This window comes from Canis aureus, chromosome 18 (genome assembly GCF_053574225.1).
Source record: "Canis aureus isolate CA01 chromosome 18, VMU_Caureus_v.1.0, whole genome shotgun sequence".
NCBI lineage: Eukaryota > Metazoa > Chordata > Mammalia > Carnivora > Canidae > Canis > Canis aureus.
The window spans coordinates 16,791,488-16,816,654 of record NC_135628.1 but is presented as its reverse complement, the minus strand read 5'-3'; the positions used below and the strand labels follow the sequence as shown (position 1 = coordinate 16,816,654).

At 42.7% G+C, this 25,167-nt stretch overlaps 1 protein-coding gene across 3 annotated transcripts in view; it reads left to right on the top strand.

Moving 5' to 3' along the window:
- PPP1R17 (protein phosphatase 1 regulatory subunit 17) overlaps window positions 1-18,169 on the top strand; it is a 41,555-nt gene extending 23,386 nt beyond the window's left edge. For 2 of the 3 annotated variants that reach the window (XM_077856300.1, XM_077856299.1), the window contains exons 2-5: window positions 3,867-3,973; window positions 8,248-8,400; window positions 9,957-10,109; window positions 16,930-18,169. In XM_077856300.1, coding sequence (XP_077712426.1) covers window positions 3,867-3,973; window positions 8,248-8,400; window positions 9,957-10,109; window positions 16,930-17,009 — 493 coding nt within the window. In that variant the 3' untranslated portion in view covers window positions 17,010-18,169. The remainder of the gene's footprint in view (window positions 1-3,866; window positions 3,974-8,247; window positions 8,401-9,956; window positions 10,110-16,929) is intronic. The other variant, XM_077856301.1, reaches the window with a different exon arrangement.
- Window positions 18,170-25,167: the final 6,998 nt, after the last annotated feature.

Genomic DNA, 25,167 nt, shown 5'->3' with positions numbered 1-25,167 from the left:
TGACTCTTATCATTAAATGCACAGCTGACCTTGTGTACTGTGTGATGTCAGTTAATAGATCTCCTCCCTCAGTGGTATTTGCATTTGCAAGTGTCTCTCTGTGGGGGGAAAAAAGACTTGTCCCTTGTGAAAAGTAAAAATTAGCAAGAGGAAATTGCTAGAGTTTAGTATCAGGCTCCTGAAAACCTCAGACCCCTGAAACCACGTCGTTGGTTTCCTTCTTGTACGTGCTACACCAAGCCACCCTCACGCTCTCAAACATTGAGAAAGTTAGTACAGATCCACCAGCCTTTACTCTCTAATGGAGAAATCTGAAAAAATTCTGAAAACCAGAAGTTTGTTGTTGTGGTTAAGTTCAACATAAATTTGTTCGGTAGCAAGACCTGAGCTGAGAGGAGATGAATCTTGGTGTGGTCTTTAATCACATCATTTGGTGCAAGCGTTCAGATTTTTGCTATGGAAGTAGTGCGTGCGATTGTGGTGATTCCTGCTTCCCTCTGAAGGGTGTCACAAATGTCCCGATTTCCACAGCTCCTGTGGCTCCGGGCTTCTCAGGTGAGGGTAGGCAGCCCGATACCATCCAAACCATCACTGTGTGAGTGTTAAAATTCAGAGACTACACTGAACACCCAGGAAACAGCACGAGAACGAATGTTAAAGGGTCGCAAACCTTTGCAGGAGAGAACAGTTTATGTAATACCCACAAGGCACCTTGACAGTCCCCAGCCTCCTGGGTGGAATCTGAAGACCCAAGGGACCAGGTCTTTGGGTACGAAAGAAAGAGCTCGAGCTTCAGAAGTTCCCAAATTACAGCAAGTTGTTCTGGGAGATGATGAAAACTTCCAGGGCAGCAAGACGAGGGAGGGCAGGGTCCCCTGGCCTGGGCTTGGGGTGGGGAGGCTGAATTAAGGAAAAGAAAGCATGGATAAGGTCAGGAATCATAGGTGGAAATATTCCACTTCTTAGCTCAAGAATTAGACTGGCTGGTGTCTTACAGTGGCTCACTCTTAAAGAGCACCTCTTCTTACTGAGGAGAGGAATGTGGAGGGGGTAGGGAGACCCAATTATCTTATACTAACATTCAACACGCAAGTAAGAGGACAGTTACTAATAAGGTGATGCTAAACCAGACCTCTCTCTTCTAGAGTATTTGTTCCTTTCTTTGTGTGCAGCTTTTCCGCCCAGGAGACCTTAGTGACATCATCTACGATATAAGTATCTTTTAATCCCCTGGGCAAAACGTGACCCTGCCAGCACAGGGTATTTTTGTGCTATAAAAGTCCCAAATCTGCAAACCATCTCTCAGCCCTGTAGCCAACGGAGGCTTGCCAGTCCATCACCAGCATTCTTGCAGTCACACTGGTTGAAAATAGTGTTGTTTCCCCCCCCCGTGGACACTAAGGGGCTATCTTGGGAAATAAGCACGTCTCCTCGCCTTGTCCAGGGACTTCCACACTTGCACAATTCACTTGCCAAGGGCAGGCTTCCCTCTCTCAAGTCCAGGACTCTGAAAGCCGTTTTGTTCAGATGAAGCCTGGCCCTCCTGTGGCCCAGCATCTGGATGAAAATGAAAGATTTGATTTTTTTTTTTTTGGTACTTTTTGGTTATACAAGCAGGTCTTCATTCGCTAAGACACATGCTATGGTAACACTAATGTTACAGAACAATGACTGCCATGTACTCAGTACCTGCAACGTGCGAAGAAGGGAGCTGTTCTGTTTAACCTTTATGGTAACTGTCAGGTACATACTATTATCTCTATGTTACAGATAAGAAAAGGGAAGGTAAGAATGGGATAGGGGGACAGACAGGGACCTACATTCCTGGGTGTCCATCTGTGGGTGCACCACAAAGATGCTAGCCTTTGCTCATTCTATCATAACAGCTATAGCTTGTAGGCAGAAAGGGCAAATATGATTATATCATACTTGGGCTCCAATTACCTCACTCCACCATGACGCTGTAGCTACTTCATCAAAGTCATACAGCTTTTTAGTTAGAGAGCTGAGATTTTATCTAGATCCATTGGAACCCGAAAACTTAGATTCAAATTAAATAACCCGCGATTGAGCACAGGAGCAGCCCATATGACCCAAGTACAAAGAACAGCTTACTGCTGTTGGAGGAAAGGAGAGGGGGCCCATTGCCAGGTAGGACCTAAAGCAGGCCTGGGTTCAAAAGATCACACTGACTCCACATGTGCAACTAATAGTATCACTTCAATCTCTTTGAGCTTCAGTTCTCCTTCTGGAGAATGAGTATTTCTTGACTAGGTCCTCCATGGAGTGATTTACAGCATCAAGTCAATGACAGAGCCCACGACTTTCTACCCAAAAAGGTGGAAGATCGGTTAAGTAGGTGCTCAGGCCCTACTTGAGGCTGTAACTTTGCCTCTAGACCTCCGTGCTGAGCCCAGTCATCCCGACTGGGAGTCCCAAAGCTTTCTTCTCCACTCAAGCAGGCCGAGGTTAGCCACCCAGGTGAACAGCATACTTCCTTATGGTCCTGGGGAGTTGGCAGTCTCAATACAAAAACTAAAACAATGGTCAGAATTGATTTCTGCTAAAGTCACTCAGTATAATCAGTCTGCTGGGTGACACTAAAAGCCGGGCTCAAGTAATCTGTTAATAGCTCCATTTGCTATGCAGTCATCCAGCTCGTAGTGGGAGAGGCCCTCCAGCCTACCCGCAGAAAACTGGCTTATTCTTCAGAAGACAACTAAGTCTACGAGCCTGAAATGTTAACGCAATTCACCTTTGTGTTCATCCACATGCCAGTAATCCAGGAATCTCAAGAAAAGAGGATCAGTTTGGGTCATTTTAATCTTATTCCTCTCTAAGCATTCTTATAATGATAGGACATGAGTAATAAACTAAAAGATACAGAATTAGATTCTATAAATCTCAACTAATGCGTTTCTCATTCAGACCTGACACATGTCCATTCTGGATTTCCACTCCTCCTAGACAATGACTACAACTAATAGCTCTGAGAAGTTCAATGGATTTGTGGTTTAGGAAAAATGAGAGAAGGGGAAACAGATTTGCTCTAATGTCAGAAGTCTCTAGGGAGAAAATAATAGGGATCCATTTCAAGAGCTAGAGTTTTTCCTACCAACATCTCTACAACCTAGAATATGGATAGAGAGGAAAGCTCATTAGAGTTATTTTATATTATACATTTATATATTACATGTTATATCTTGTAGTTATTTTATATATTTGTATACTATATCCTATATTTTATAGCTATTTTATAGCATGTAATATATACACTTGTATGTTACATGCAATAGAGGCCAGAAGCTTGGTTCAATTTGGATTCAAAGGAATCACTGTTGGAGAGTCTTGGGTGTCTAATGAGTCTTCAGAACTGGATTTGGATCCAGGCTATTTAATAACTTGGATCTTGGCTATTTAATAATTATGTGACTACATTAATTAATTGTATTTTCTGATCCTCGGTTCCTTCATCTGCAAAGTGGGCATAATAATCCTATTTCACAGAACTCAACAGACAATATAGACAAGATTTAATCAACATTTTTTTTTAATTCTCAGCTAACTCATATCTAATTCAGAATTGACAAGTATTCATTCTGAAACTCCCACGGCGTTTCTGAAAGAGGATAAATATTGAATATTTGATGCATGGTGATTACCAATAAATCTGTGTGTATGTGTGTGTTTCATTTATTTTAACTTAATCTTAAGTTAGAGTTCCTAGTAGGTAAGTACAAGAGGCAGATTTGAAAAATAGGATTAAATTGGGAATGCAATAGTAAGTGCTCAATAAATATGCTTATTTAAAACGTGAACAAATGAACAGAAGACATACTAATGGTCCTGTTCCTATATTCCTGTAGTGCTGGGGAAGAAATACCTCCTTCGATGATGTCCACTGAGCAAATGCAGCCATTGGAGCTCTCAGAAGACAGACTGGACAAGCTAGACCCTCATTGTGACCCCTTAGGTAAATGCTCCAGGGTGAATGTCAGTAGTGGAAGTCAGAAAGGAGATGTCTCTGTCATTCTCTTGCCATTCGGTTTGCAGGCAAGTCAGAGGGAGACTCCCAGAAACCTGATCGTTTGTGCCTTCTGGTGACAGCCAACACCAGATGGACAGGCAAATAGCATGGCTTTGCAGGGTCTGCCCTGTAAATATTAGCTGAAGCACTGGAGAGAGGTTCATTAAGGTTAAAAAAAGAGAGAAAAGGCATTGTCCTTTTTTGGGGGGTCTGACAGAGTCCCAGGCAGAGCATTTTTGAGGCAATAAATGGAATGTGTCAGCAGAGCTTGTTTCCAGTATTTGCCGGCACACTTAAACCCCATGTGCAGTGCCAATAAAATATTTCAAATATCTCTCTTTGCCTATCAAGACAGAATTTTAAATAGCCTTTTTCTGCTTTATTGTCAATCTGTTTCCTTTCCAGAACTGACTTTTTGCATAACCTTTGTAATGAAAATACCAGAAACATTTCTGCCTCTACCCATTTCTAAAAATGAGACACTCAGACTTTTGATGGATGGGCCTTTTGCATATTCATAGCCTTTGTTTATGTCTTGCTTGGTTATGACTCCCCCCCTCCTCTCCTCTCTCCCCATTTGCCATCAAGATAGTTTATGTTCAAGATTTCTCCAAAAGTGGGAAAAAGTGCAATTAAAGTAAAAGTCAAAATTGAAGCAAATGTCTTGCTCTCTGTACTGTGCACTGAGTTGGATCTTAGGGTGAAATGGTGACCCATGACTGGTCCCTACCCAACCTATACTTCCAGAGATCCCACAGCTGGGCAGCACCCAGTCTGAGTGATATTCATTCATTCAACAAATGTCTGTGGTAAGTATGATATAGGGGGAAATTAACTGTGATGCGTGGCAACAAATTTTTAAAATTTCATTTTCAGTCAAGCGTTGAAAAACATAGGGGGATGGGGTAACTGGATGATGAATATTAAAAAGGCCGTGTGAGGGCAGCCCGGGTGGCTCAGCGGTTTAGTGCCACCTTTGGCCCGGGGCCTGATCCGGAAGACCCAGGATCAAATCCCATGTCAGGCTCCCTGTGTGGAGCCTGCTTCTCTCTCTGCTTCTCTCTCTGCCTCTCTCTCTCGAATAAATAAATAAAATCTTTTTTTTTTTTTTTTTAAAAAAGAAGGGTATGTGATGTGATAAGCACTGGGTGTTCTATGCAACCAATGAATCACTAAATTCTAGCCCTGAAACTAATAATACAGTATACGTTAACTAACTTGAATTTAAATAAAAAAATTTTTAAGTGAAAAATAATAATAGTAAAAATGAAACGTAGTCCCAAGAGCCTGGGCTTACTCCTGATGCCATAACCTGCCAGTAATGTGACTTTTAGCCTTTCATCTTGCCTTCTAAATCTCATTTTCCTCATCTGCAAATTGGGGATAATAGTATACTTCCTTGTGGGCTTAGTGTGAGAACTAAACAAGATAATATATTTAGGGTGTGCTATGAATATTTGACAACTGGAAAACACAAGCATTGATGAACCAGAGAAAGTGTTTGTCATTCCCACACACTAGAAGGATATGAAATCATCTAGTATATAAGCAATATTCAAGGGATTTCCCCTCACCTCTTTTTTTGTATCTGTACACTTAAAAGCATATGATTAAGTACCTTACATATAGTATGATCTCAATAGATGCTTATTAAATGGAAATGATTGGGTTGAATTATTCAAATCCTTTAGCTGAAAGGAAATATGTATTTCTATTACATATGGCTGAAGGAAATGATGCTATTTGATTTTCTGATTGTGTATTGTGATCTTTGGAGGATGCAGGCATAATAATGTATGGTTGCTAAGTATTTCTAATGGTAGGTTTCTCATGCATACTGAGTATATAAAACAAAGGACCGTCCAGATATAAAGCTCAATAGACCCTAGCAACTTGAAAGGAAGAACCATTCATTTGTCTTTTTAGTCCTAGAATCTCGTTTAAGGCCTGGCATCGAGGAGGAGCTTCATCAATGTTTGTTGAATAAATACATTTTGAGTGACACAGGATATAGCTAGACCCACAAAACTGAAGTGAACATGTTTGGCACATTTAAACCTCCATGTTTTAAAGACACTGACCCAGATATTTTTATAAAAAAGAAACAGAGAGAGGGACACCCGGGTGCCTCAGTTGGTTAAGCACCTGACTCTTAATTTCAGCTCAGGTTATGATCCTTGGAGTCCTGCGATGGAGCCCCACATCAGACTCCTCACTCAGTAGGGAGTCTGCTTGAAGATTCTCTCCCTCTGCTCCTCATCACTTGTGCACTCTCTCTCTCTAAAATAAATAAATCTAAAAAAAAAAAAAAAGAGAGAGAGAGAAGAAGGAAGGAAGGAAGGAAGGAAGGAAGGAAGGAAGGAAGGAAGAAGGAAGGAAGGAAGGAAGGAAGGAAGGAAGGAAGGAAGGAAGGAAGGAAGAAGGAAGGAAGGAAGGAAGGAAGGAAGGAAGGAAGGAAGGAAGGAAGGAAGGAAGGAAAAATGGCTGAAAAGATCCATTTAATTTCTGAATTTCTGAAAATCCATTCACAGTTGTAGAAGTACCAAACTGTAGCCAGGCCTTAGTGAGTTTCCAGAGAAGATAGATAACTCCATTTTTTTGTAGCTTCTTTGAACCCTAACAGACTATTTCCTTACCTATAACATGTTTGAGTTTATTCATTTAAGCATACATTCAACAGATATCTATTAATTTCTGTAAGGAGATAAAACACAAGATATCTGCCATCAAAGAAGGCAGAAAGACATATGAATAAAAAGGTGTTACATGAGCAAAAATCCTGTGGATATCTTGAAAATGAGAAAGGACACCAGGACTGGGAAAGACTTATGAGATGGGGCAGGAAGGTGGGCTTTTCTTTGAACCTTATAAGAGGTTAGGGGCTGAGCAATGACCAGAGTGAACATTCTTTTGAGGATCTGAAATACATCAACTGAAACAACTGCTTTGCCAACATTAACAAATTTAGTCCTCTCTCTCTCTGTCATACACACAGACACACACACACACTGATTTAATATTATCTCCACTTTAAAAGGTGAAGCAATATTAAGTTTCTTGAAATTAAGACCCAAGTTTTCAGATCTAACAAGTGATAACGTCATCAACTGAACTCAGATCAGTCTACTCCACTTAAATCCATTCAATATGCATTTATTGGAGGTAGAGGCTATTAAGAATAAAAATATCAAAAGAATATAATAATCTCCAAGAAGGCTCTGTCAAAAGCAGGAGACAAGCCATTATAGAACAAGCAAATGTCATTGTCTAGAACAACCATAGAGAAGCTCAGGGAAGCACATCAGCAGCAAAAGCATCAAGGAGTCAGATGGAACAGAGAAAATACTTTCGTGGGCGAGAAATGATCAGATTGGTTTCATCACTCACACTGACATCTGATGGACATGATGTAGAATTCCAGCTTTACAAGCTCCAGGGACTGAGAAAGGTAAAGAGCTGAGTAAGAAGACAAGAGGATCTGGAGTGAGGATGAGCAAATAGGAGAATTGCAACGGCAGTGGGGAAGTGAATGAAGACACCACTACTGAAGGCAAATGTGCATGGTCAGCATGACCCAGCGGGCCCCAGACATGAAGGAGGGTGAAGAATTTGTTACTACAAGACTGAAGAGCATTCTGGGTTCCCTACTGGCCCATGGAGTCTTCAAGAGACGAAACCTTGATCAAAGGAAATTAAGAAAGAGCGTTTAGCACAGAGAATCTGTTCTATCAGAAATTTAACTCAAGGGATCCCTGAGTAGCTCAGCAGGTTTGGTGCCTGCCTTCGGCCCCGGGGCATGATCCTGGGGCCCCGGGGTCGAGTCCCACGTCGGGCTCCCTGCATGGGGCCTGCTTCTCCCTCTGCCTGTGCCTCTGCCTCTCTTGCTCTCTCTCTGTGTCTCTCATGAATAAATAAATAAAATCTTAAAAAAAAAATTTAACTCAAACCCACTCTGTGCCTTGCCTAACTATATTTTAAAGTTCTTCATTTTGATTATCCGTCCATTTGAGCTTTCTTTATTTGAAATTTTACAGACTATTCTAGTTTTCTGTTTTATTATATGTATTTGTGCAAGACTACTAAAGTCCTCTGTAGACTAAGCCAAAATATATAAATATTTTTCTTTTTTCAGACCAAATGGCTTCTGCAAGTAATTGAAAACCAACCAGTTCCTTTACTCATGTTATCTTTTTTTTTTCTTTGCATCCTATCAAAATCAGATGACCTTTCAGACCAGCTCATTAAAGACTGTGATCTCAATAAGAAGCCAAAAAAGGGGAAAAATGTACAGGTGGCCCTGAATGTTGAGTCAGAGCAAAAAAAACCGAGGAGGAAAGATACACCAGCACTGCACATCCCACCTTTTATACCAGGTAAAGGGCAACGAGGTCAGTTTGCATGTCTGTAAAGGGGAACCGTTGCCACTAGATCACATTGGTCTTACAACTTTTTCCTTAAATATGTGGGTGTTTTTAAATCACGGGTACTAGTCCTTCATCTGTCTTCGTTACAATAAGGTCAGCTGCTATAACAAATGAATTCCAAATTGTTAGTGGCACAACACAAGGTTTTTTTCAGTCATCACTAGTGTGAGTTGAGGAGGCAGGTTCTTCTCCAAACAGTAATTACAGGGACTCTGGCTGATGGCAATCTGGACATCACCAGCACCTGGATTTCAAAGTCACCATGAGCATCAGCATCCAGCAGGCATGGGGATGAGGGGCACAGGGGCGGGGCGGGGGATGGCGGGAAGAACAGAATGGAAGACTGGCAGGCCCGGAAGTGACACATATCACTTCCTTCCATCACAAACCTCACTTGACAGCAAGGGAGGCTGAAAAGGGTAGCCCAGCTGTGTGTCCAGCAGAAAAGCAAAATGGTTTAGGGAACAGCTAATGTGTCCCTATAACAACTTTGTGTGTGATGTGGGACTCTCTCATTTCCCCAATGTTTGATCTGTTCTTATTTCCTTTTCTCCTTCCCTTTGGGCCATTTATTTAGTGTCCTCTCCACTCACAGCCCACTTGGAGGGATACAAAACAAAGAGAACACTGAGCTTTCTGGGAAAGAGCTTTCAGTTTTATTTATTTATTTATTTATTTTTAATTATCAGGGATATATTTTTTTAAATTTTTATTTATTTATGATAGTCACACACACAGAGAGAGAGAGAGAGAGGCAGAGACACAGGCGGAGGGAGAAGCAGGCTCCATGCACCGGGAGCCCGATGTGGGATTCGATCCCAGGTCTCCAGGATCGCGCCCTGGGCCAAAGGCAGGCGCCAAACCACTGCGCCACCCAGGGATCCCGAGCTTTCAGTTTTATAAGAAATAATGGAAGCAGGTAAATGGCTGAAGTATGCAGTGAGCAGGAAGGCTGTAATGAGGTCCTTACAGAAGGACCCTGGGAGCTCAGCCTGGGCAGTGAATCGTGGACAGTTGGATTGAGGAGATTGTTTGCAGAGAGTTGCTAAACGTTGGAGAGAAATTTCACATGGGAGAGAGGTGAGAAGGTGGCAAGTCACCGAAGACCGTAGCATGTGGCTTGCAGAGCAGCAAATGATCCATTGCCCTAAGGAGGATGGACCCCAGAGGTGGACAGACCAGGGCTCGCTTCCTGGCTCTGACCCCTGCGAGCTGTGTTACCGTGGGCACATTTCTTTGCCTCACTTTCCTCAGATGTGTGATGGTGGTCGTAATATTAAATTCCTCGGGGCTTTGTAAGGCTAAAATAAAATCAGGCCTGCAAAACCCTTTGTGTCACTTCAATAAATACTAATTCCTAATATAAAAAAGCTTTTCTTAAAATAAGTCTGAAAGATATATTGATTACCATCACTAGGTATGTGTGCAAACATGAATGCATAGACCTTATGTATAGGATGTATGTATTTGACCCTGTTTCTCCCTCTGTTCCCCTAACCATGCAGGTGTGCTTTCAGAACATTTAATTAAAAGCTACGACATTCAAGAGATACACCCAAAGGGCAAAATGAGTCCAGCTCTTCATAACTCTGACCTGGACCAGAAAAAACCAAGGAGAAAAGACACACCTGCCCTGCACGTGTCCCCCTTTGCAGCAGGTAAAAGAGCTGGTGCAAGGTATTTGCAGGGGGTGATGGGAACAGGTCAAGAGCCTTACCATCTGGAGGTGCCACGGGCATGGCCTCTGTCCTGGCCCAGCAATCTGTGTCACACAGAAGCGCTCTGTGGGGGGAGCAGCATTTATGCTGCCTTTCAGGCTTACCTTCACTGGCAGCTCCACCAGGGCTGACTTGGAGCTGGGGAGGTTCAAAGCATTACTCATGCTTCAGCAGAACTGGTCAGATTCACTGAGCCAATGAAATAGAAATGTCAGTGGGTCCTTGAAAAGAGCTGGAATACCCTCTTCCCCAGCCTTCTATGGATCATGCACCCTACTACTGATGGCTGATTCTCCCAAGACACCTGGCTGGATATACTGACCAAGTCTTCAAAACAAGAGAGAGAGGGAGAGGGAGAGAAAGGGAGATGCGGAAATAGTGAGAGCTAACTTTAGTAACAAACTATAGACATGATCTCTGAAAATATCACCTTTTTTTTCAGATGTAATTGAGTATTTATGGTTAATTTTGTTAGGTATGATAATGACAGTTTAGTTATGGTTTTAAAAAGCTTTTAGTGTTAGAGATACATACAGACGTGTTATAGGGAATTTGCTTTACAAAATGAAAAATAAAGACAACTAGGTAAAACAAAACTGATAAAATGTTAATAATTATTAATTATGTACTTCTGTCTATTTTGAAAATTCCCATAATAAAAATGTTTATTTTTAAATTTAAATTCAATTAATTAACATATAATGTATTATTAGTTTTAGAGGTAGAGGTCAGTAATTCATCGATCTTACGTAACACCCAGTGCTCATTACATCACATGCTCTACTTAATATCCATCACCTAGTTACCCCATATCCTCCACCACCTCCCCTCCAGCAACCCTCAATTCATTTCTTATGATTAAGAGTCTCTTATGGTTTATCTCCCTGTCTGATTTCATCTTGTTTTATTTTTCCCTGTCTTCTCCTATGATTTTCTATTTTGTTTCTTAAATTCCACATGAGTGAGATCATATGATAATTGTCTTTCTCTGACTTATTTCGCTTAGCATAATACCTTCTAGTTCCACCCACAATTGCAAATGGCAAGATTTTATATTTTTTGATCCTGAAAGTATCATCTTAATGAGAGCTATCTTAACATGTGTCAAATCAAACCCAAAAATCTTGCTGAAGTCTGTGCACAAGGCTTTACAGCAGCCAGTATGTGAACATAGTCTTATTCCTGAGAATTTCATGTGGATATTAGGGAATAAGAAGTATATGGTCATTATTAGACTATAATAAGACTGAGTATGTGTGTGGGGGTGTGTGTGTGTGGGGGGTGTATGTGTGTCTTTTATATAGATATTTGGAGAGGAGTGGCAGGGAAGAAAATGTACTAATGTTTATGGAGAGCCTACTAAATATTAGGTACTGAGTTTGGTATGTCTCACAGATTTTTTAAAATCAGCTGAATAGCACAAGAAAGTAGCTATTAATTCCCTATATAGATAAAGACACTGAAAGAATGTAAGTCACTTAAAGTCTTCTGTGGATGGCATTGATGGATGGATAGCTGCTTGGCTGCTTGATGGATTGATAACGGGATGATTAGGTGGACAGATAAATGGACCAAATTATGTTCAAGATTAAACCCCATGATGTCATAGAGCTGAGGCTTGAATCCAGGGCTGTCTCACCTGTGGACAACTTTTTACCATACTGTGGTATAGTTGGGACTTGCAGCACTAGGGTAATCCAGAAGGGACACTTTGGGAGGAGATGAGATTTTGTCATTATAGAACTATGTTTCCCCATTGTTTTATTTAATAAAGAAAAAAATGGAAAGAAGGCTCAGAAGAAGACATCATGAATAGGCAGTCAGGTGCAGCAGACAAGGGCTACTGATTTCTGTGGGGCAGAGCCAAGCAAGGAGGACTGGAGCATAAGGAGGGACTTCTCTGGAGAAATAGATTGAGGACCAACTGGCAGGATCTGAACTGCCTCAAACATGCTGTTTGCGAGCTACAAGCATCCCTACTGCACTGATCCTCCAACCCATCACGCTTTTCCCCCAAGCTCTGCCTCTGTCCCGCTTCCAGTCACCTTTCAAGACAGTCAGCTCAAAGTCTCTGCTAAAAGACTCCTCTAGGTCCAAAATGATCCTTTTCTATTCCGAACTAACTCTGTAGTAGACATGGGCAGGCCAATACCAAACTTTGTCATCTCTTCCAGCGTAGTCTTTTACGGCTTTTGTTTCTAAGAACAGCTACAGCTGTTCTTTACATTGACTTACATTTGATGAATTCATGAGAACTGGTCTGCGGTTGCTCTATGTTGCTGATATTAACCTTGACATCTAGTCCAGTCCCTTCTATATAGCAATGCTCAATTAATATCTATGGATTTGATATTCTATTTGGCAATCACAATTCTGCAGTTCCAAGTTCTTCATTAGGAGACCCTGTTTCTTACCCATTCTTGTATTTGTTTTTATTGAAGTCCTCCTAGGGGAAGACTAGGGGAAGGGGAAGTCCTTCCTAGGGGAAGACTAAAACAAAAATATGTATGGACAGAGAGTCACCGTAGCACACAGCATTGAAGATGGACTTTGGAGTCAGAAAGGTCTAAATTTAATCTCTGGTTTTGCTCATTCTAGCTTTGTGACCCTGGGCAACTAGCACAAACAAAAGAGCCTCCTTCATTTCATCCATCTCTGAAAGGAAGACCGAAAAATCTGTCTCCCAGGATTGTTTTTTTTTTTTTTTCCCCAGGATTGTTAACATAATTAAATAAAGCACATAAAGCACTTAGCACAGATCCTGGATTTTTGAAAGTCTTCAATAAATGTTAGTTCCCCTCCATTCTCCCAACCTTATATTCCTTGAGATGAATTAAACCATTTCTAAAGGTGAGAATCTTCCTAGCCGCAATGTTTTGCCTCTCCATATAAATCTACTGATTCAGGGTACTTCCTAAAATGTTGAGCTCTATTTATCTGGCAACGGATGCTGCCTGCATCATAATATCTATATCTTCAGAGAGCAGCTTCCCAGTTGAATGAAAAAAATGTTTCTCAAACAAGGTGAAGTACACAGAGCTGGAGAGAGAGGCTGTATATCCGTGGACTCTAATCACATTATGGAATTCTTTGAATCAGCAAATCTCTGTGTTATATTTGCAATTATAGATGTTGTTCTATGAGTCGAGTTTTTATTAGCATATTAGCTGGAGCACTTTATTTTTGAAGAGCCTTTTAGTATCTAAAGATTTGGCAGTAATAGAAATGCTAGTTAAGCTGATAAGGATAGAGCCTTCGGCAGATGTTCAGAGAGACTCATATTGGTTCTAATAAGGGTGTTGAGAGGAACTCACAGACAAATGCACTCTGGAGACATCTCCTCTCATTAGCCCTTGGCAACTGAAGACTGGACGAGGATTATCTCTCTCTTCTAAATCTCTTGCTAACTACCTTCATTCCCCTAGGTTAATGAGCTTATTTGACAAGTTCCAACTGCCAGACAACTCCTCAGTGAGGAGTCATCTCTGGCTTCCTTGCCAACCCAAGGTTTGTTCCCAACTTGGCCCACATTTTCCAGGGCCCCCCATCTTGGTGACTACATGGCAGGGTGTACTTGGTTGTGATTAGTGAGATGTGAGTAGCCTAGACTTGCTTAAAAGAAAAAGAAGTCTTTAGTTAAGGTCTGTGGCAAAGGGAGCCAAAGAAAGTAAAGAATAATGAGGCCAGAAGCACTGAAGCAAAGCCTGTTGGATAATTGGCCCATAAGCTATGAATATTTGGAGATCAAAGCTCAATAATGTACTTGTAGAAAGGGGACTGTTATGTCCTTTGAAAGTGACACCGCTTCTATTCTGCTGGGAAGAGTGTTCTCTCTCATGTGGCTTACCAAGACAGGTGGTGTCTTAGCCTCAGCTCCCTTAGATCAGAGGCATACATCTTTAATGCAGGTGACCAGCTCTGAATGGGATCATGGCCTAAAACAGCTTGCTGCAAGTTTAATTGGTTGACCCTTAGAGACTTGGGACTGACAGCTTTGGCCTTAAAAACATACCTGGTTCTAACGAACAGCCAAGTTCCATAAACTCCTACACAGAGAGTAGAAAGGTAGAAACTGACATTTTCTAAATCCCTACTGTACCCCATACCCTTTGATAGATCATAGAATACCCTTTAAGAACCTGAAGGTTTGGTAGGGGAGATGGATATATTACCCAATGATTCCTACAATGTGATATGTGCTTTAATGGAGGTTCATGTAAAAGTGTGCTTGAAGCATAAATGAATATTGGTCTAAATCTACCCGGCAGCATCACTCCCTGAGGGAGATAGGATTTATTTTTCCTCCAGTTTCGCAGATGAATAAACTGAAGCTCAGACAGGTTAAGTGACTTGCTCAAAGTTAAATGGCCACCAAGTTAAGGCAAAACTTTCTGGCTCTAGACCTCATTCCTTCAATGACACGTCTCTGTTTCCCCCAGGAGAACAGAGGATCAAGGCTGGGTTAAACTACCCATGTTTATCAAACCTCACTCATCTTCAAAGGAACAAAGTTGATGATTTGAACTATCAAGAGTAAAAATACAGTGATGACATACATGCTACTGATTTCAGCTTCACCCTGCACAGTCACAGCCATGAAATCAGGATTTTCATGAGCTACCATATGTATTCTTCATTGTAAGATGCTAAAAATAATGCTTAATTCTACTAATATAAATATTAGTTCACTTTCTACTTAAAAGATCTCCCACGTCCCTGTGGAAAGCCTAGCCTACTTTGGGAAGGGTTGACCTTGATGGCTAAACAGGATCCTCCCTTCCCTGAAATCCCAGGACTTTTTTTTTTTTTTTTTGACCCAGATGCTCATCTGACTAGGTTTCAAGGATACCCCAAATAATCAGAAAGTTGACTGGGATCTGGGAATTTAAATGCTCTTGCCTACTTTGAATCAACTCAAATTTGGCTTAATGTGAAAAGATATCAAAGAGAATTAGGATAGTAAGTTTGGGGACTTAGCATAGTTAACTCTCTGTTCTCTTCCCATGCTAACCTTCTTTCCAAATGAAAATCCAAACCTCTTTGCAGCTGGTAGAAGAGAAAATATCTCCCACTGTGTTTCATAAGTGATTTATGCAAAATTCTCAGTTTCAACCAGACTCTTGAAATTGTTTTTCTCCTCCAATAAATATCTGCTAATTGGTTAAAAAAAAAAAAACAACCCATATGAACAAACTAGGAACTGAATCAAATGAATAGTCATTAAGATCAACACATAGTTTTCATTAATTTGCTGCTGTTGAATGGAGTCCAGTGTTGTAAAAAGGCCTCTTGTGGTGCACAGCTTTCTACCCTCATGTTTAGATCTTTATGAAATGCTTAATGAACTGAAAGGTCTCTAATTATGAGACGGTGGGGGCGATGCAAGGCAGTGGTGGTTGGCTGAAGTGGATGGACAGAAATCATGGAGGACTGGCCTTGAACCATAGCTTCCTTTATCTTTTTATTATAATGACCCTACTTTACAATTGACAGGATGAGCAGAACCACCCAGACCTCCTTGGATGGTCTTAACTGGGCTGATCAGTCCAGAATATTGTGCTCAGTCTTCTAAAGTTCAACAACCAGCAAGCTTTTAAAAAGCAAAATATATTGGAGCCCAACATAGGAATAGCAACTTTGAATTCTGTGTAGTAAGGATGCTAAAAAAAAAAAAACACTTGATGCTCCTAAAATTTCAGAAAAGAAAGGATATTTTAACCCCTCAAAGAAGAAAAAGAATCATCTCAAAATAAAAAACAACTTTTTTAAATTGCCACCACAGAACTTTATTAAAACTCACAGCACTTTCTTAAATTTCTCCTTTTCCTTTGAACATTTTAAACTTTATCACCTACCAGTACTGACATTCAGGAATGGCATGTTCAGAGCCTCAGCTCGATATTTCCCCCAGATGTTAGTAAAATGTATTTAATTTTGGTTTCATGCTACTGACCCATTCTTTTCTTAATTTTTTAATTATTTTATTTCATTGTATTTAAATTCAATTTGCCAACATATAGTATAATACCCAGTGCTCATCTCATTGTGTGCCCTTCTTAGGGCCCGTCACCCAGTCACCTCATCCCCCACCCACCTCCCCTTCTGTTTGTTTTCCAGAGTTAGGAGTCTCTCATGGTTTGTCTCCCTCTCTAATTTTTCCCCACTCAGTTTTCCCCCTTCCCTTATGGTCCCTTTCACTATTTTCTTATATTCCACATATGAGTGACCCTTCTTTTCAAAGAACTGAACTAGCTAATGTGAAAGGAACGGGAAGGGACTTGGTGCTCACAGGGTGATGCTGCACTCAACACTGTCTGCGCTTCTCCTTCAATTGGCACAAAACCAGCATGCTCATTTTATATCCAGGAAAATTCAGGTGTGAAAGTGTTAAATGGCCCAACACAGACTGAGGGAGTAGCAGAATAAGAGGTCCACAACAAGTGGACTCCCAAACCTGTTTGTTTTCATCCTCCTGTGCTGTAAGCTTAAACGCAGACTATAAACCAGAGGTAAAAGTTGCCTCTAACTCCTAGGTTGAGGGGCTTCTGGTCACCAGAATGCTGCCTCATTGAGTCCTAGCTCCTCTGGGCGGGCCAAAGGCATTCCACTCCCTCACTCAGTTGGCACCTTTAACTCTTGGCTCTGCAGATGCTAAAGGGTTTCTGGGTTGCCATGCTCCTGTGTGCTGTGTCTACGCAGAAAGGTTGTCTAATATTTTAATTAGAGGCACTTAATTGCAGATTGGTGCTTTGTTTTGCAGGTGTGACACTGCTCAGGGATGAAGGACCCAAGGTGATCATGGAAGATGACGAAAAGGATGGTGACAAGATAGCTATTTAAAGAGAGTTCCCCTGAGACCACCTGTAAATAGGTTAGATTGGTTCCCTGTGGTGACCTAGAAAAAAAATAGACTTGCTTCTGCTCTCATTTTGTGATAGTCGGCCTTTGAGATCCAGACACCTTTCCCCCAAGAGGCATACTATATCAGATTGCCAGTCACCTCCTTGTCTCTTTCCTCTTTCTTGAATCTGGTTTCTATTCCCGCCTCTTGAGTTGTCATTTTCTAAAGCAGTGGAAAGGAAACAGATCCTTCTAAATTAGGAGGTAACAGGGAAAGCTCTAGTGCACAGCTTCTGCATCTTCTGGATCAATCTATGGAGCAAAGAACAAGAACAGCATGGAAGTGCTATTTTTCTTGGTTTATGCTGGTGGGCAGGACTTGACTTCACATCATCCAAATAGCAGTTCAAGTGGGGACTCCCTGTTGCCATTTAAGGAGGTGAGAATGTTTGGGTACAGACTCACTGATTGCTTTGGAGAACATGGTCTTTTATCTCTTTATCTTTCCTCAAGAGCATGTGTCTCTGGTGACATTTCTAAGGCCCTTGTTACTGATACCATAAAGGTGAATGAACTGGAGGAGTCAACCCAACCAACCATGCCTTGGCTGAAAATACCAGAGATAAGGAGTGCTGGTCTACTGAGACACTTACAATTATATCCTATTTGTTTTCATTTTTTAAAACATCTCTTAACCATGTTGTCCTGAAATCTGTGAGCTGTGTCACAAGTGAACCATTACTAATGATAGGTAGGATATTGTTTGAGATGAATTTACTTCTTAAAAAATTAAGGCCAGTGGAAGGCCACTCCTATATTTTTAGCATTCTCACTTACTTAGACCCTCATATGCTTTCTTGGATGGGAAGGAAAGATGCAGAGTTTGCTACTGAGCAAGAACCTCTATGTAGCACCTACCCCAGCCTGCTATCTGTGGATGCCATGGGAAGCCTTTGCAGGAGGGCCTTATCACCAGATCATGGACATGGGAAAAGGCAAAAATTGTTGTTCAAAAAAAGAAAGGTGGATATTCAAACAGATCTTGCCTGAAAATGGTAATTTTAAAGCTCTGTATACGCCCTGGCTCCAGGAGGCTGTCTTTCTCACAAACATGGGAAAGATGTAGGACACTGCTGGTAATAAAAACGCTTCTAACCAGATCTTTATATCCTGGTGCATTTCTTCTAAAAATTATTTACTTACAAATATAATGAGAAGAGGTTGCAAAAGAGAATCACAGGATTGATTGATTTGTTTGGTTTGGTTTTGACCCACATAGGCTTAAAAATGTCTGAATCAGCCATTAATATGTAACAATTCAATCAGAAGAATTTGTGTAAGATTCTAGATTTCCAGATTCTCTTAGAAAAACACCTCAAGATCTGACAACCTTGGGTTTGATTGGAAGCATGACAACTATCAGCTGATGCTGGGCAGTAGGTGTCCTTTTAGAAGGAGCACACATTCTCCAGTTCACCCTCTGCCCCACCTGGAGTATGTCACCTGCTGACTTTCCTGGCCAGTCTTCACATTTGGGTTTAGAGCTCCTAGGGAAGACCCACACTTGATATTCCTAATGACTTCTTGCCTCTTTGATCCCAGGGCTCCCCTTTCACTTCTGATGGCCTCAATCATGGGGGGGGGGAGGGGGGGAGCGAATAAGATGTGGCCAGGCTCTTGTTTTAGGCATAAGTGGTGCAACAGGCCACCATAAATTCTTTAAGAAGCTGGAAGCAATTAATGTATATAATAGGATTATATCACCACCGGCAGTAATTTTTACCAAATGATTCTCGCTAGAAAAACACAGATGGAGTCTTATGCTATCAGATTTGCTGATAAGCATGGTGCGTCCTGCAGCTGTGGCTGTAGGATATATGCAATAAACTTAATGGCCAGTCTGGGAAAGCCCAACCCATTTCTGATTTCTGGGCATGTGGAGAGTAGACTAGCCATTGTATAGACAAAGGCCTTGGCTTCCAACCCCAGCTGTGCGACACTGAGCAATTCCCAGAAGCTCTCTGTTTCTTTATCTTGAAAATGAAAATAATAATTCCTATTTGGCTTTCTTAATGGTTTGAGAATTAAATGAGATAATATATGGCAAAGGGCTTTATAAGTGATGTGTAACACAAGATATTTTTAAGACATTTTCAGAGCACGGACTATACCTTTTCTATCACCAAGTCCCCACTGCTGGGGTATTACATGGGCAGCAATTGTGTAGAATTTAATCCCAGCACCTGAAGAAGAACTTCCAATAAGGAGATGCCATGGCTTCTGCAGCCCTAACTGCAAGACCAGTCCTCCTCTTTCTGGGAATGGCCTTTGTAACAGTCCCAGCTGCAAAGGAGCATTCACTAAATAACGAGGGCAAAGCCAACCAAACTTGCAACCAACCCTGGACATCACTGGATTGATCTGGATTGAAGTCTAATCTTTCTTACTTTTCTTGACCCACATGACCCTTTTCTGGGCAGGTAAAGTAGAGGCTTAATAATGAGGATACATTCTGATTAAAATAGTTCCCGGTACATTGTGAATAACTTCCCTCCCACGACATAATAGAATTAAGAAAATAAAACCATTACATGGTAGCCCAAATTAAAGGCATCCCGAGAGACCCGGCAAACCAGTTGGCCATTTGTTCCTTCTGCAGGCATCTACCGACCCCAGGCTACCTGACATGAGAAGGCACCAGATGTGAGACGCTTAGCTCTCGTTCCAAAGCCCCACGCAGGCCTGGTCTCTTTCTTTAAATCCAGACCCTCTTTAAAAGCTGTCGCCTGAGATCACACAGCCGACTTCTCATGTTTAATTATCACTAGAAGAGGCAGAAAGAAGCTGGTGCTGAAGGAGGAGGATAGAACCATAAAGAACTCAGTGTTTCCTTTGAAATTCAAGCATGTATTTTTCCTAGCGGAGAATGAGAGGCTTAGTTCCACGATGGATTTTCAGAATCTCTGTCATCTTGTGGAAATGAAGCTCCCTTGCCCCTTGTGATTGCTAAGTGTGAAAATGTTACTCAAAAACTCCCTAAGACAAAACAAAACAAAACAACAACAACAACAAAAAAAAAACAAAAAAAAACAAAAAACTCCCTAAGACAGAGAATGAATACATAGGAAACCAATGAGCTGAGACTATTCCCCCCACCCACCCACCCCCACTCTCCTGGACACAGGGCTGCTTCGAACTGGCTTTAAGGTATCATCTGTATGGAGGTTTCAGAGCCCTGGGGCCACCATAGTCCCTGACCCACCAAATCAAGCAGAAGACTCTTCATAGATAAACGTGTTCACAGTTGAAAGGATCTCTGCCCTCGAAACATCACAGGTATCAGCTTACCTTTCACAAGAAGAAAAGGGTAGGTGTTTCCTAACTTAGATTAGCAGGTCCTGCCAGCAAGATGAGCCCACCCCCCTGAGAAGAAGAAACAGAAAATGGAACACCATCGTGCTCATCCTAACCAATGTCACTCTTCCTGATGCCAAAAATGTGAACTTTCAGGGTTGAATAAAACAGCAAACGACAGATCGTCTTGTCCTTATTGAGAGCTTCAGAAGAACAATATAGACTTTGGTATTTATCAACCAAATCATATAATGAACGATATTTAAAATCTATGAAACGCTACTTACATAATGCCCTTCGTAAAAGGAACAGCATGCTGGGAGCCCTTGCGTTTATTTGCTCTTTTTTCCTCTATCATCTTAGCAGATCCTCAGAAGCCATTATAAGAAAGCTAAGTAGGCAGGGAAATTGGCGTGGAGGAGAGGCCAAGGTGGGAATTCAGGTCTCTGAACTCCTAGCCCAGTGCTCTTTGTATAGTATGAAACTGTCCTGAAAAGCCCCCTACAAGCAGGGTCTGGACGATAGAGAGTGTTAAAGAGGGAGATTTTTCAGTGATCCAGACAGAAGTGCAATATGTGAATGGTTTCTTTTAGTGACTTTTCCCCTGCCCTCTCTGCAGAGATTAATTTTTGAATAAAAGCATAAATAAATGTTCAACTTCCCAACACCTAAAATTTGATGATGGGTAGCAGATGCTATGCTTTAGGGAGGTGAGTGGATTATGTTGGTCTTCTCATTCCACTCCAGCGTCCTGATTATGCATTCTCTATTCTGTAGCCAGAGTGACCTTTATCAAAAGACAAATCTGACCATATTAGACCTCTCCTTAGTGTCTTCTCCTGGCTTAGAATAAAGGCAAAGATCTAGAGCCCGGGACTGCTCCCTCCACCCTCCTAGCTCCGGGGGCATTGGCCTCCTGACACTTGTGGTGTTCCCTCTGCCCCAGCGTCCTGCCACTGCCAGGGATGCTCCTCATTCTTCCCTCCCACCCGCCCCCAACCCCAGGGCTGTGTGACATCCAGTGAAGTCCCGCTCAGCCTTCAGAGCTCAGCAAAATGACACTTCCCCAGGGAAGCCCTGCCTCACCTCTTTCATCAGGTCAGGCTTGGCCATTACTCACAGGTTCTCTAAGCCCCATGTTCTTTTCTGTCACTGTCCTTTTCTTCCATGATCGTCCACTTGTGACACTGGCTGACCATGGCCTCCTTGCTCTTGAGCAGAGGCCCATAAACACAGAGATTGCATCTGACTTTGCAACACTCACACCCTGTACCTGGCATAGAGTTTAGCATGCTATAGATGCTCAAGAAATACCAGTGAGTGAGTTAAGTGGGTAAATGAATGAATGAGACTCCAAGCCCGATGGTGCAAGGCTGCCGTGCCTTCTGCCAAACTGAAGGTACACAAGGTTACGAACTCTTGCGAAGACCAGAAAGTCTCTACAGCTGAATGCACACAACAGGCACAGCAAGCTGGGCTGCATTCTGGACCCCAGTCTTTCCCTTGGCACCAGAGAGTTCTCTCAATTGGCAGCCCACCTCCCCAAGGGCAGAGTTTTCTGTTATCAAGTCCTCTCTGCTTGGGCAATCAATGGTGGAGTCGAAGGGAAGGGCAGCTGCCCAGTAACCTGAGGGTGTAAGTGTCGTGGCTTAAGAGGTGACAGGGTGAGGACTTCAGATGCTGCAGTAGGGGTGTTCCAGCATGAGGGATGGGGCGGGGTGGCTGTGTTCCAGTACACTCGGCTTCTGCTTTTTAAGCAGCTGCATTATCACCTTAACATGCTCTCCCTAGTGGTTATACAGTATAAGGAGAAAATGCCAATCATCCTTGACATTTGAGAGCTGGTGAAGTGACAGGAGAAAATCTAAGATGTTGGTTTGACCATGTAATTTGTAGGAACAGTTTATTATTCTTATGTAATATTATTATTATTATTATTATTATTATTATTATTACACTAGCAGTTGGGTCCTCATTAATTACGTGTGAAGGCATCTTTGTTTTATCTTTTTTCTAATCACAGAAGGAACTTCTCTGTACTCTGGATCCCTTTTCTGGTCTGTTTACAGCACAGCCTAGGCTAGGAGGCCGGAGCTATTAGAGCCGGCTTCCATCAGGCCCAGCTTGACCTTGGGCCTGCAGCGTTTTAGTGCATCCGGTTGTCTCCAGCCCCAGGTCCTGTCCTGAGAATGTCAGCTCCCTTGTGCACCAAATGCCTTAACAGGCTGCAGGGAAACAGAAACTGTTGACTGAGGCTCATCAGGCCCAAATCATCCCTGCTGTTCCAGGTGACTTCTAGGCGAGTCAGCTTGTCGTGTGGTATCAAAGCCCCGAGAGCCCATGCTCACCTGTGCCTGCATCTTGGAAGAATTCACATTTGCCATGAGGTTTTCTAGGACCTCCTGTTACAAAAAGTCCTAGTCTTTTGACCGTTTTGTACAGCTAAGGACCAACTGCCCACCTGGTGCTACGATCCTGGCAGCTGGGGGTCGAATGACTGCTGCATACAAGCTTCTGCAACTAGTAGCAGCTGTCAGGGTAGCTCCTCTGGGCTGGTCATGGGTTCTGGGACCCCCTTAGGGAAAAGTGTCTGAACCCCCCAGCCAGGGTGGGTATCGTCAAGTCCAGACTGCTCTTGGAGTTCTAGAACCACAGCCTGACCCATCAGTTACCAGCAGGGGGCTGCAAATAGTGGTGGTGATGTAGGTAAAGGCAGGTTGAGAGACAGGAGTTTGACAGAAATGCATGAGAGGAGGACATCAGACGTGGGGAGAGTTGATCCCAGTGGTAAATCCAAGCCCTAAGATCTTGACTATCAAGGTCCTTTGCTTCTGTGACTTCTTTAGCAATTTACCAGAAATGCTTCCTGAAGGCAGCCTGGCTTTCCCTCCTCCCTGAACACTCTTTGGCTCCCAGCCACCCCCAGCACTCAGGAAGGCCCATGCAAGAAAAGGGCCACAGAGCTCAAGCCTCAGTGGCTTCCTGGTAAGTCTGCCCCTCTATGTGCCCAAGAGACAGGGGCTGTCTGCACTCAGGGCACAGGAGTTGCTGAGAGCCCGGCAAATCTGGCCACCTGCTTCTTTGCACCCTTTTTTGCCCTGCTACTCAAATAATCCTCTGTCCTCCACACTGCCACTGAGCAGCTTTTTTAGCAGCATGATTGATGAACATTAAAAAGACAAGAGTAGGGGATCCCTGGGTTTCCCAGTGGTTTGGCACCTGCCTTCAGCCTGGGGTATGATCCTGGAGCCCCAGGATCGAGTCCCATGTCGGGTGCCCTACACGGAGCCTGCTTCTCCCTTTGCCTGTGTCTCTGCCTCTCTCTCTCTCTCTGTCTCTCATGAATAAATAAATAAAATCTTAAAAAAAAAAAGTCAAGAGTACCTGCTTCAGGAAAGGTTTAAAAAGACATCTTCCCAACTCTCTGGAGTGTTGACGAGGTTGCCCTTCAATGCTGGGGGACCAATACAACTCTTCACTGCCCAGGTCAATGCTGTTATAATTTCCTGGTGTCCGGTTCTCACGTGTGCTCTTCCCCTGCTCTTCCCCTGACGTGGTCCGTGGATTACTTCCCTAGGCACCTGTTGCCCCCTCCCTCCCCATCACAAAGCACTACCACGTGGCTCTGTGTTCAACCACATGACTCTGGGCCCTGTCTCACTGGCAGCCATCACACAAAGATAAATTCACACATTTGTTGAAATGACCCATCACACCTACGAAGGGCTCGAGGCCTACTGGGCCATACTCACTGCTCTAAGGCTTCTATTCAGGAAGAAACAAGCACCATGACCAAGTCTGCTCTTCCCTGAACCCCTTAATTCCACAGGAAAGCTTCTTGTTCCCATTGTCATGTGCTCAAGGGATCCTTTTATTGCAAGGAGATGATAGTGGGAGTCTCCTAGGTAGAGCACCTAGAAGCAGAGGTGCTAAGCGAGAGTAGGGTGGGAAGCCCTGCATTTCCACCCTCCTCCCTTCCTCGCCATCACCTCCTTTAGCCTTTATGGAAACCCTGAGGGCTCTGCCCAGCAGGGTTAGAAAGCACAGCAACTACATAATTAGGGAGGCCAAGCATTCCTTCAGCTGCCTCCAACGTGAGAGTCCTCGGTTCACGCTCAGCCCCAAGCCTCCCATGTTGAGTGGGATGCAGGTTTTCATTGTGTGGGTAATGTATGGGTTTTAATATACATGTTTGCAAGCTCCGTCTTTGATATACCCCATGCATTTCTGAATAGGAACAACGTCCCTGGTGATTCCTCAGTCTGAGCAGCCGCCAAATCTGCAGCCGGTCTCCTATAGAGCAAAGCAAAAAGCCAGCAATAAAAAAACTAAATAGCAAATCAACAGGGTGTAGTTCTTGAACAAATGCACATTCATAATTTGTAACTGTGTAGTTATAAATCCCCTCCTAGAGTTTTGCTCTAACGACCCAAAACAGAGAGGAAGCTTTTATTTTTTTTCCCTTCATTTGGGTATTTGGTGAAGGAGCAGTGTACATTTGCCAACAGTACAAATATTTATACTTTTTAGCACTTTCAAGCATTACTTCAGATGTAGTGGAGCTACAGAAAATCCATGCCTGATTTACCAAACCCTGCTCTGCAATAAAACTCCTAACAGCCACAGATATTAAGTTCTGAGGGGGAAAAAAAAAACCAGTATTCTTGATTTTTCACAAGAGGTTTAAAGACCTAGGTTCTGGGATCCCTGGGTGGCTCAGCGGTTTGGTGCCTGCCTTCAGCCCAGGGCATGATCCTGGAGTCCCAGGATCGAGTCCCACATCAGGTTCCCTGCACGGAGCCTG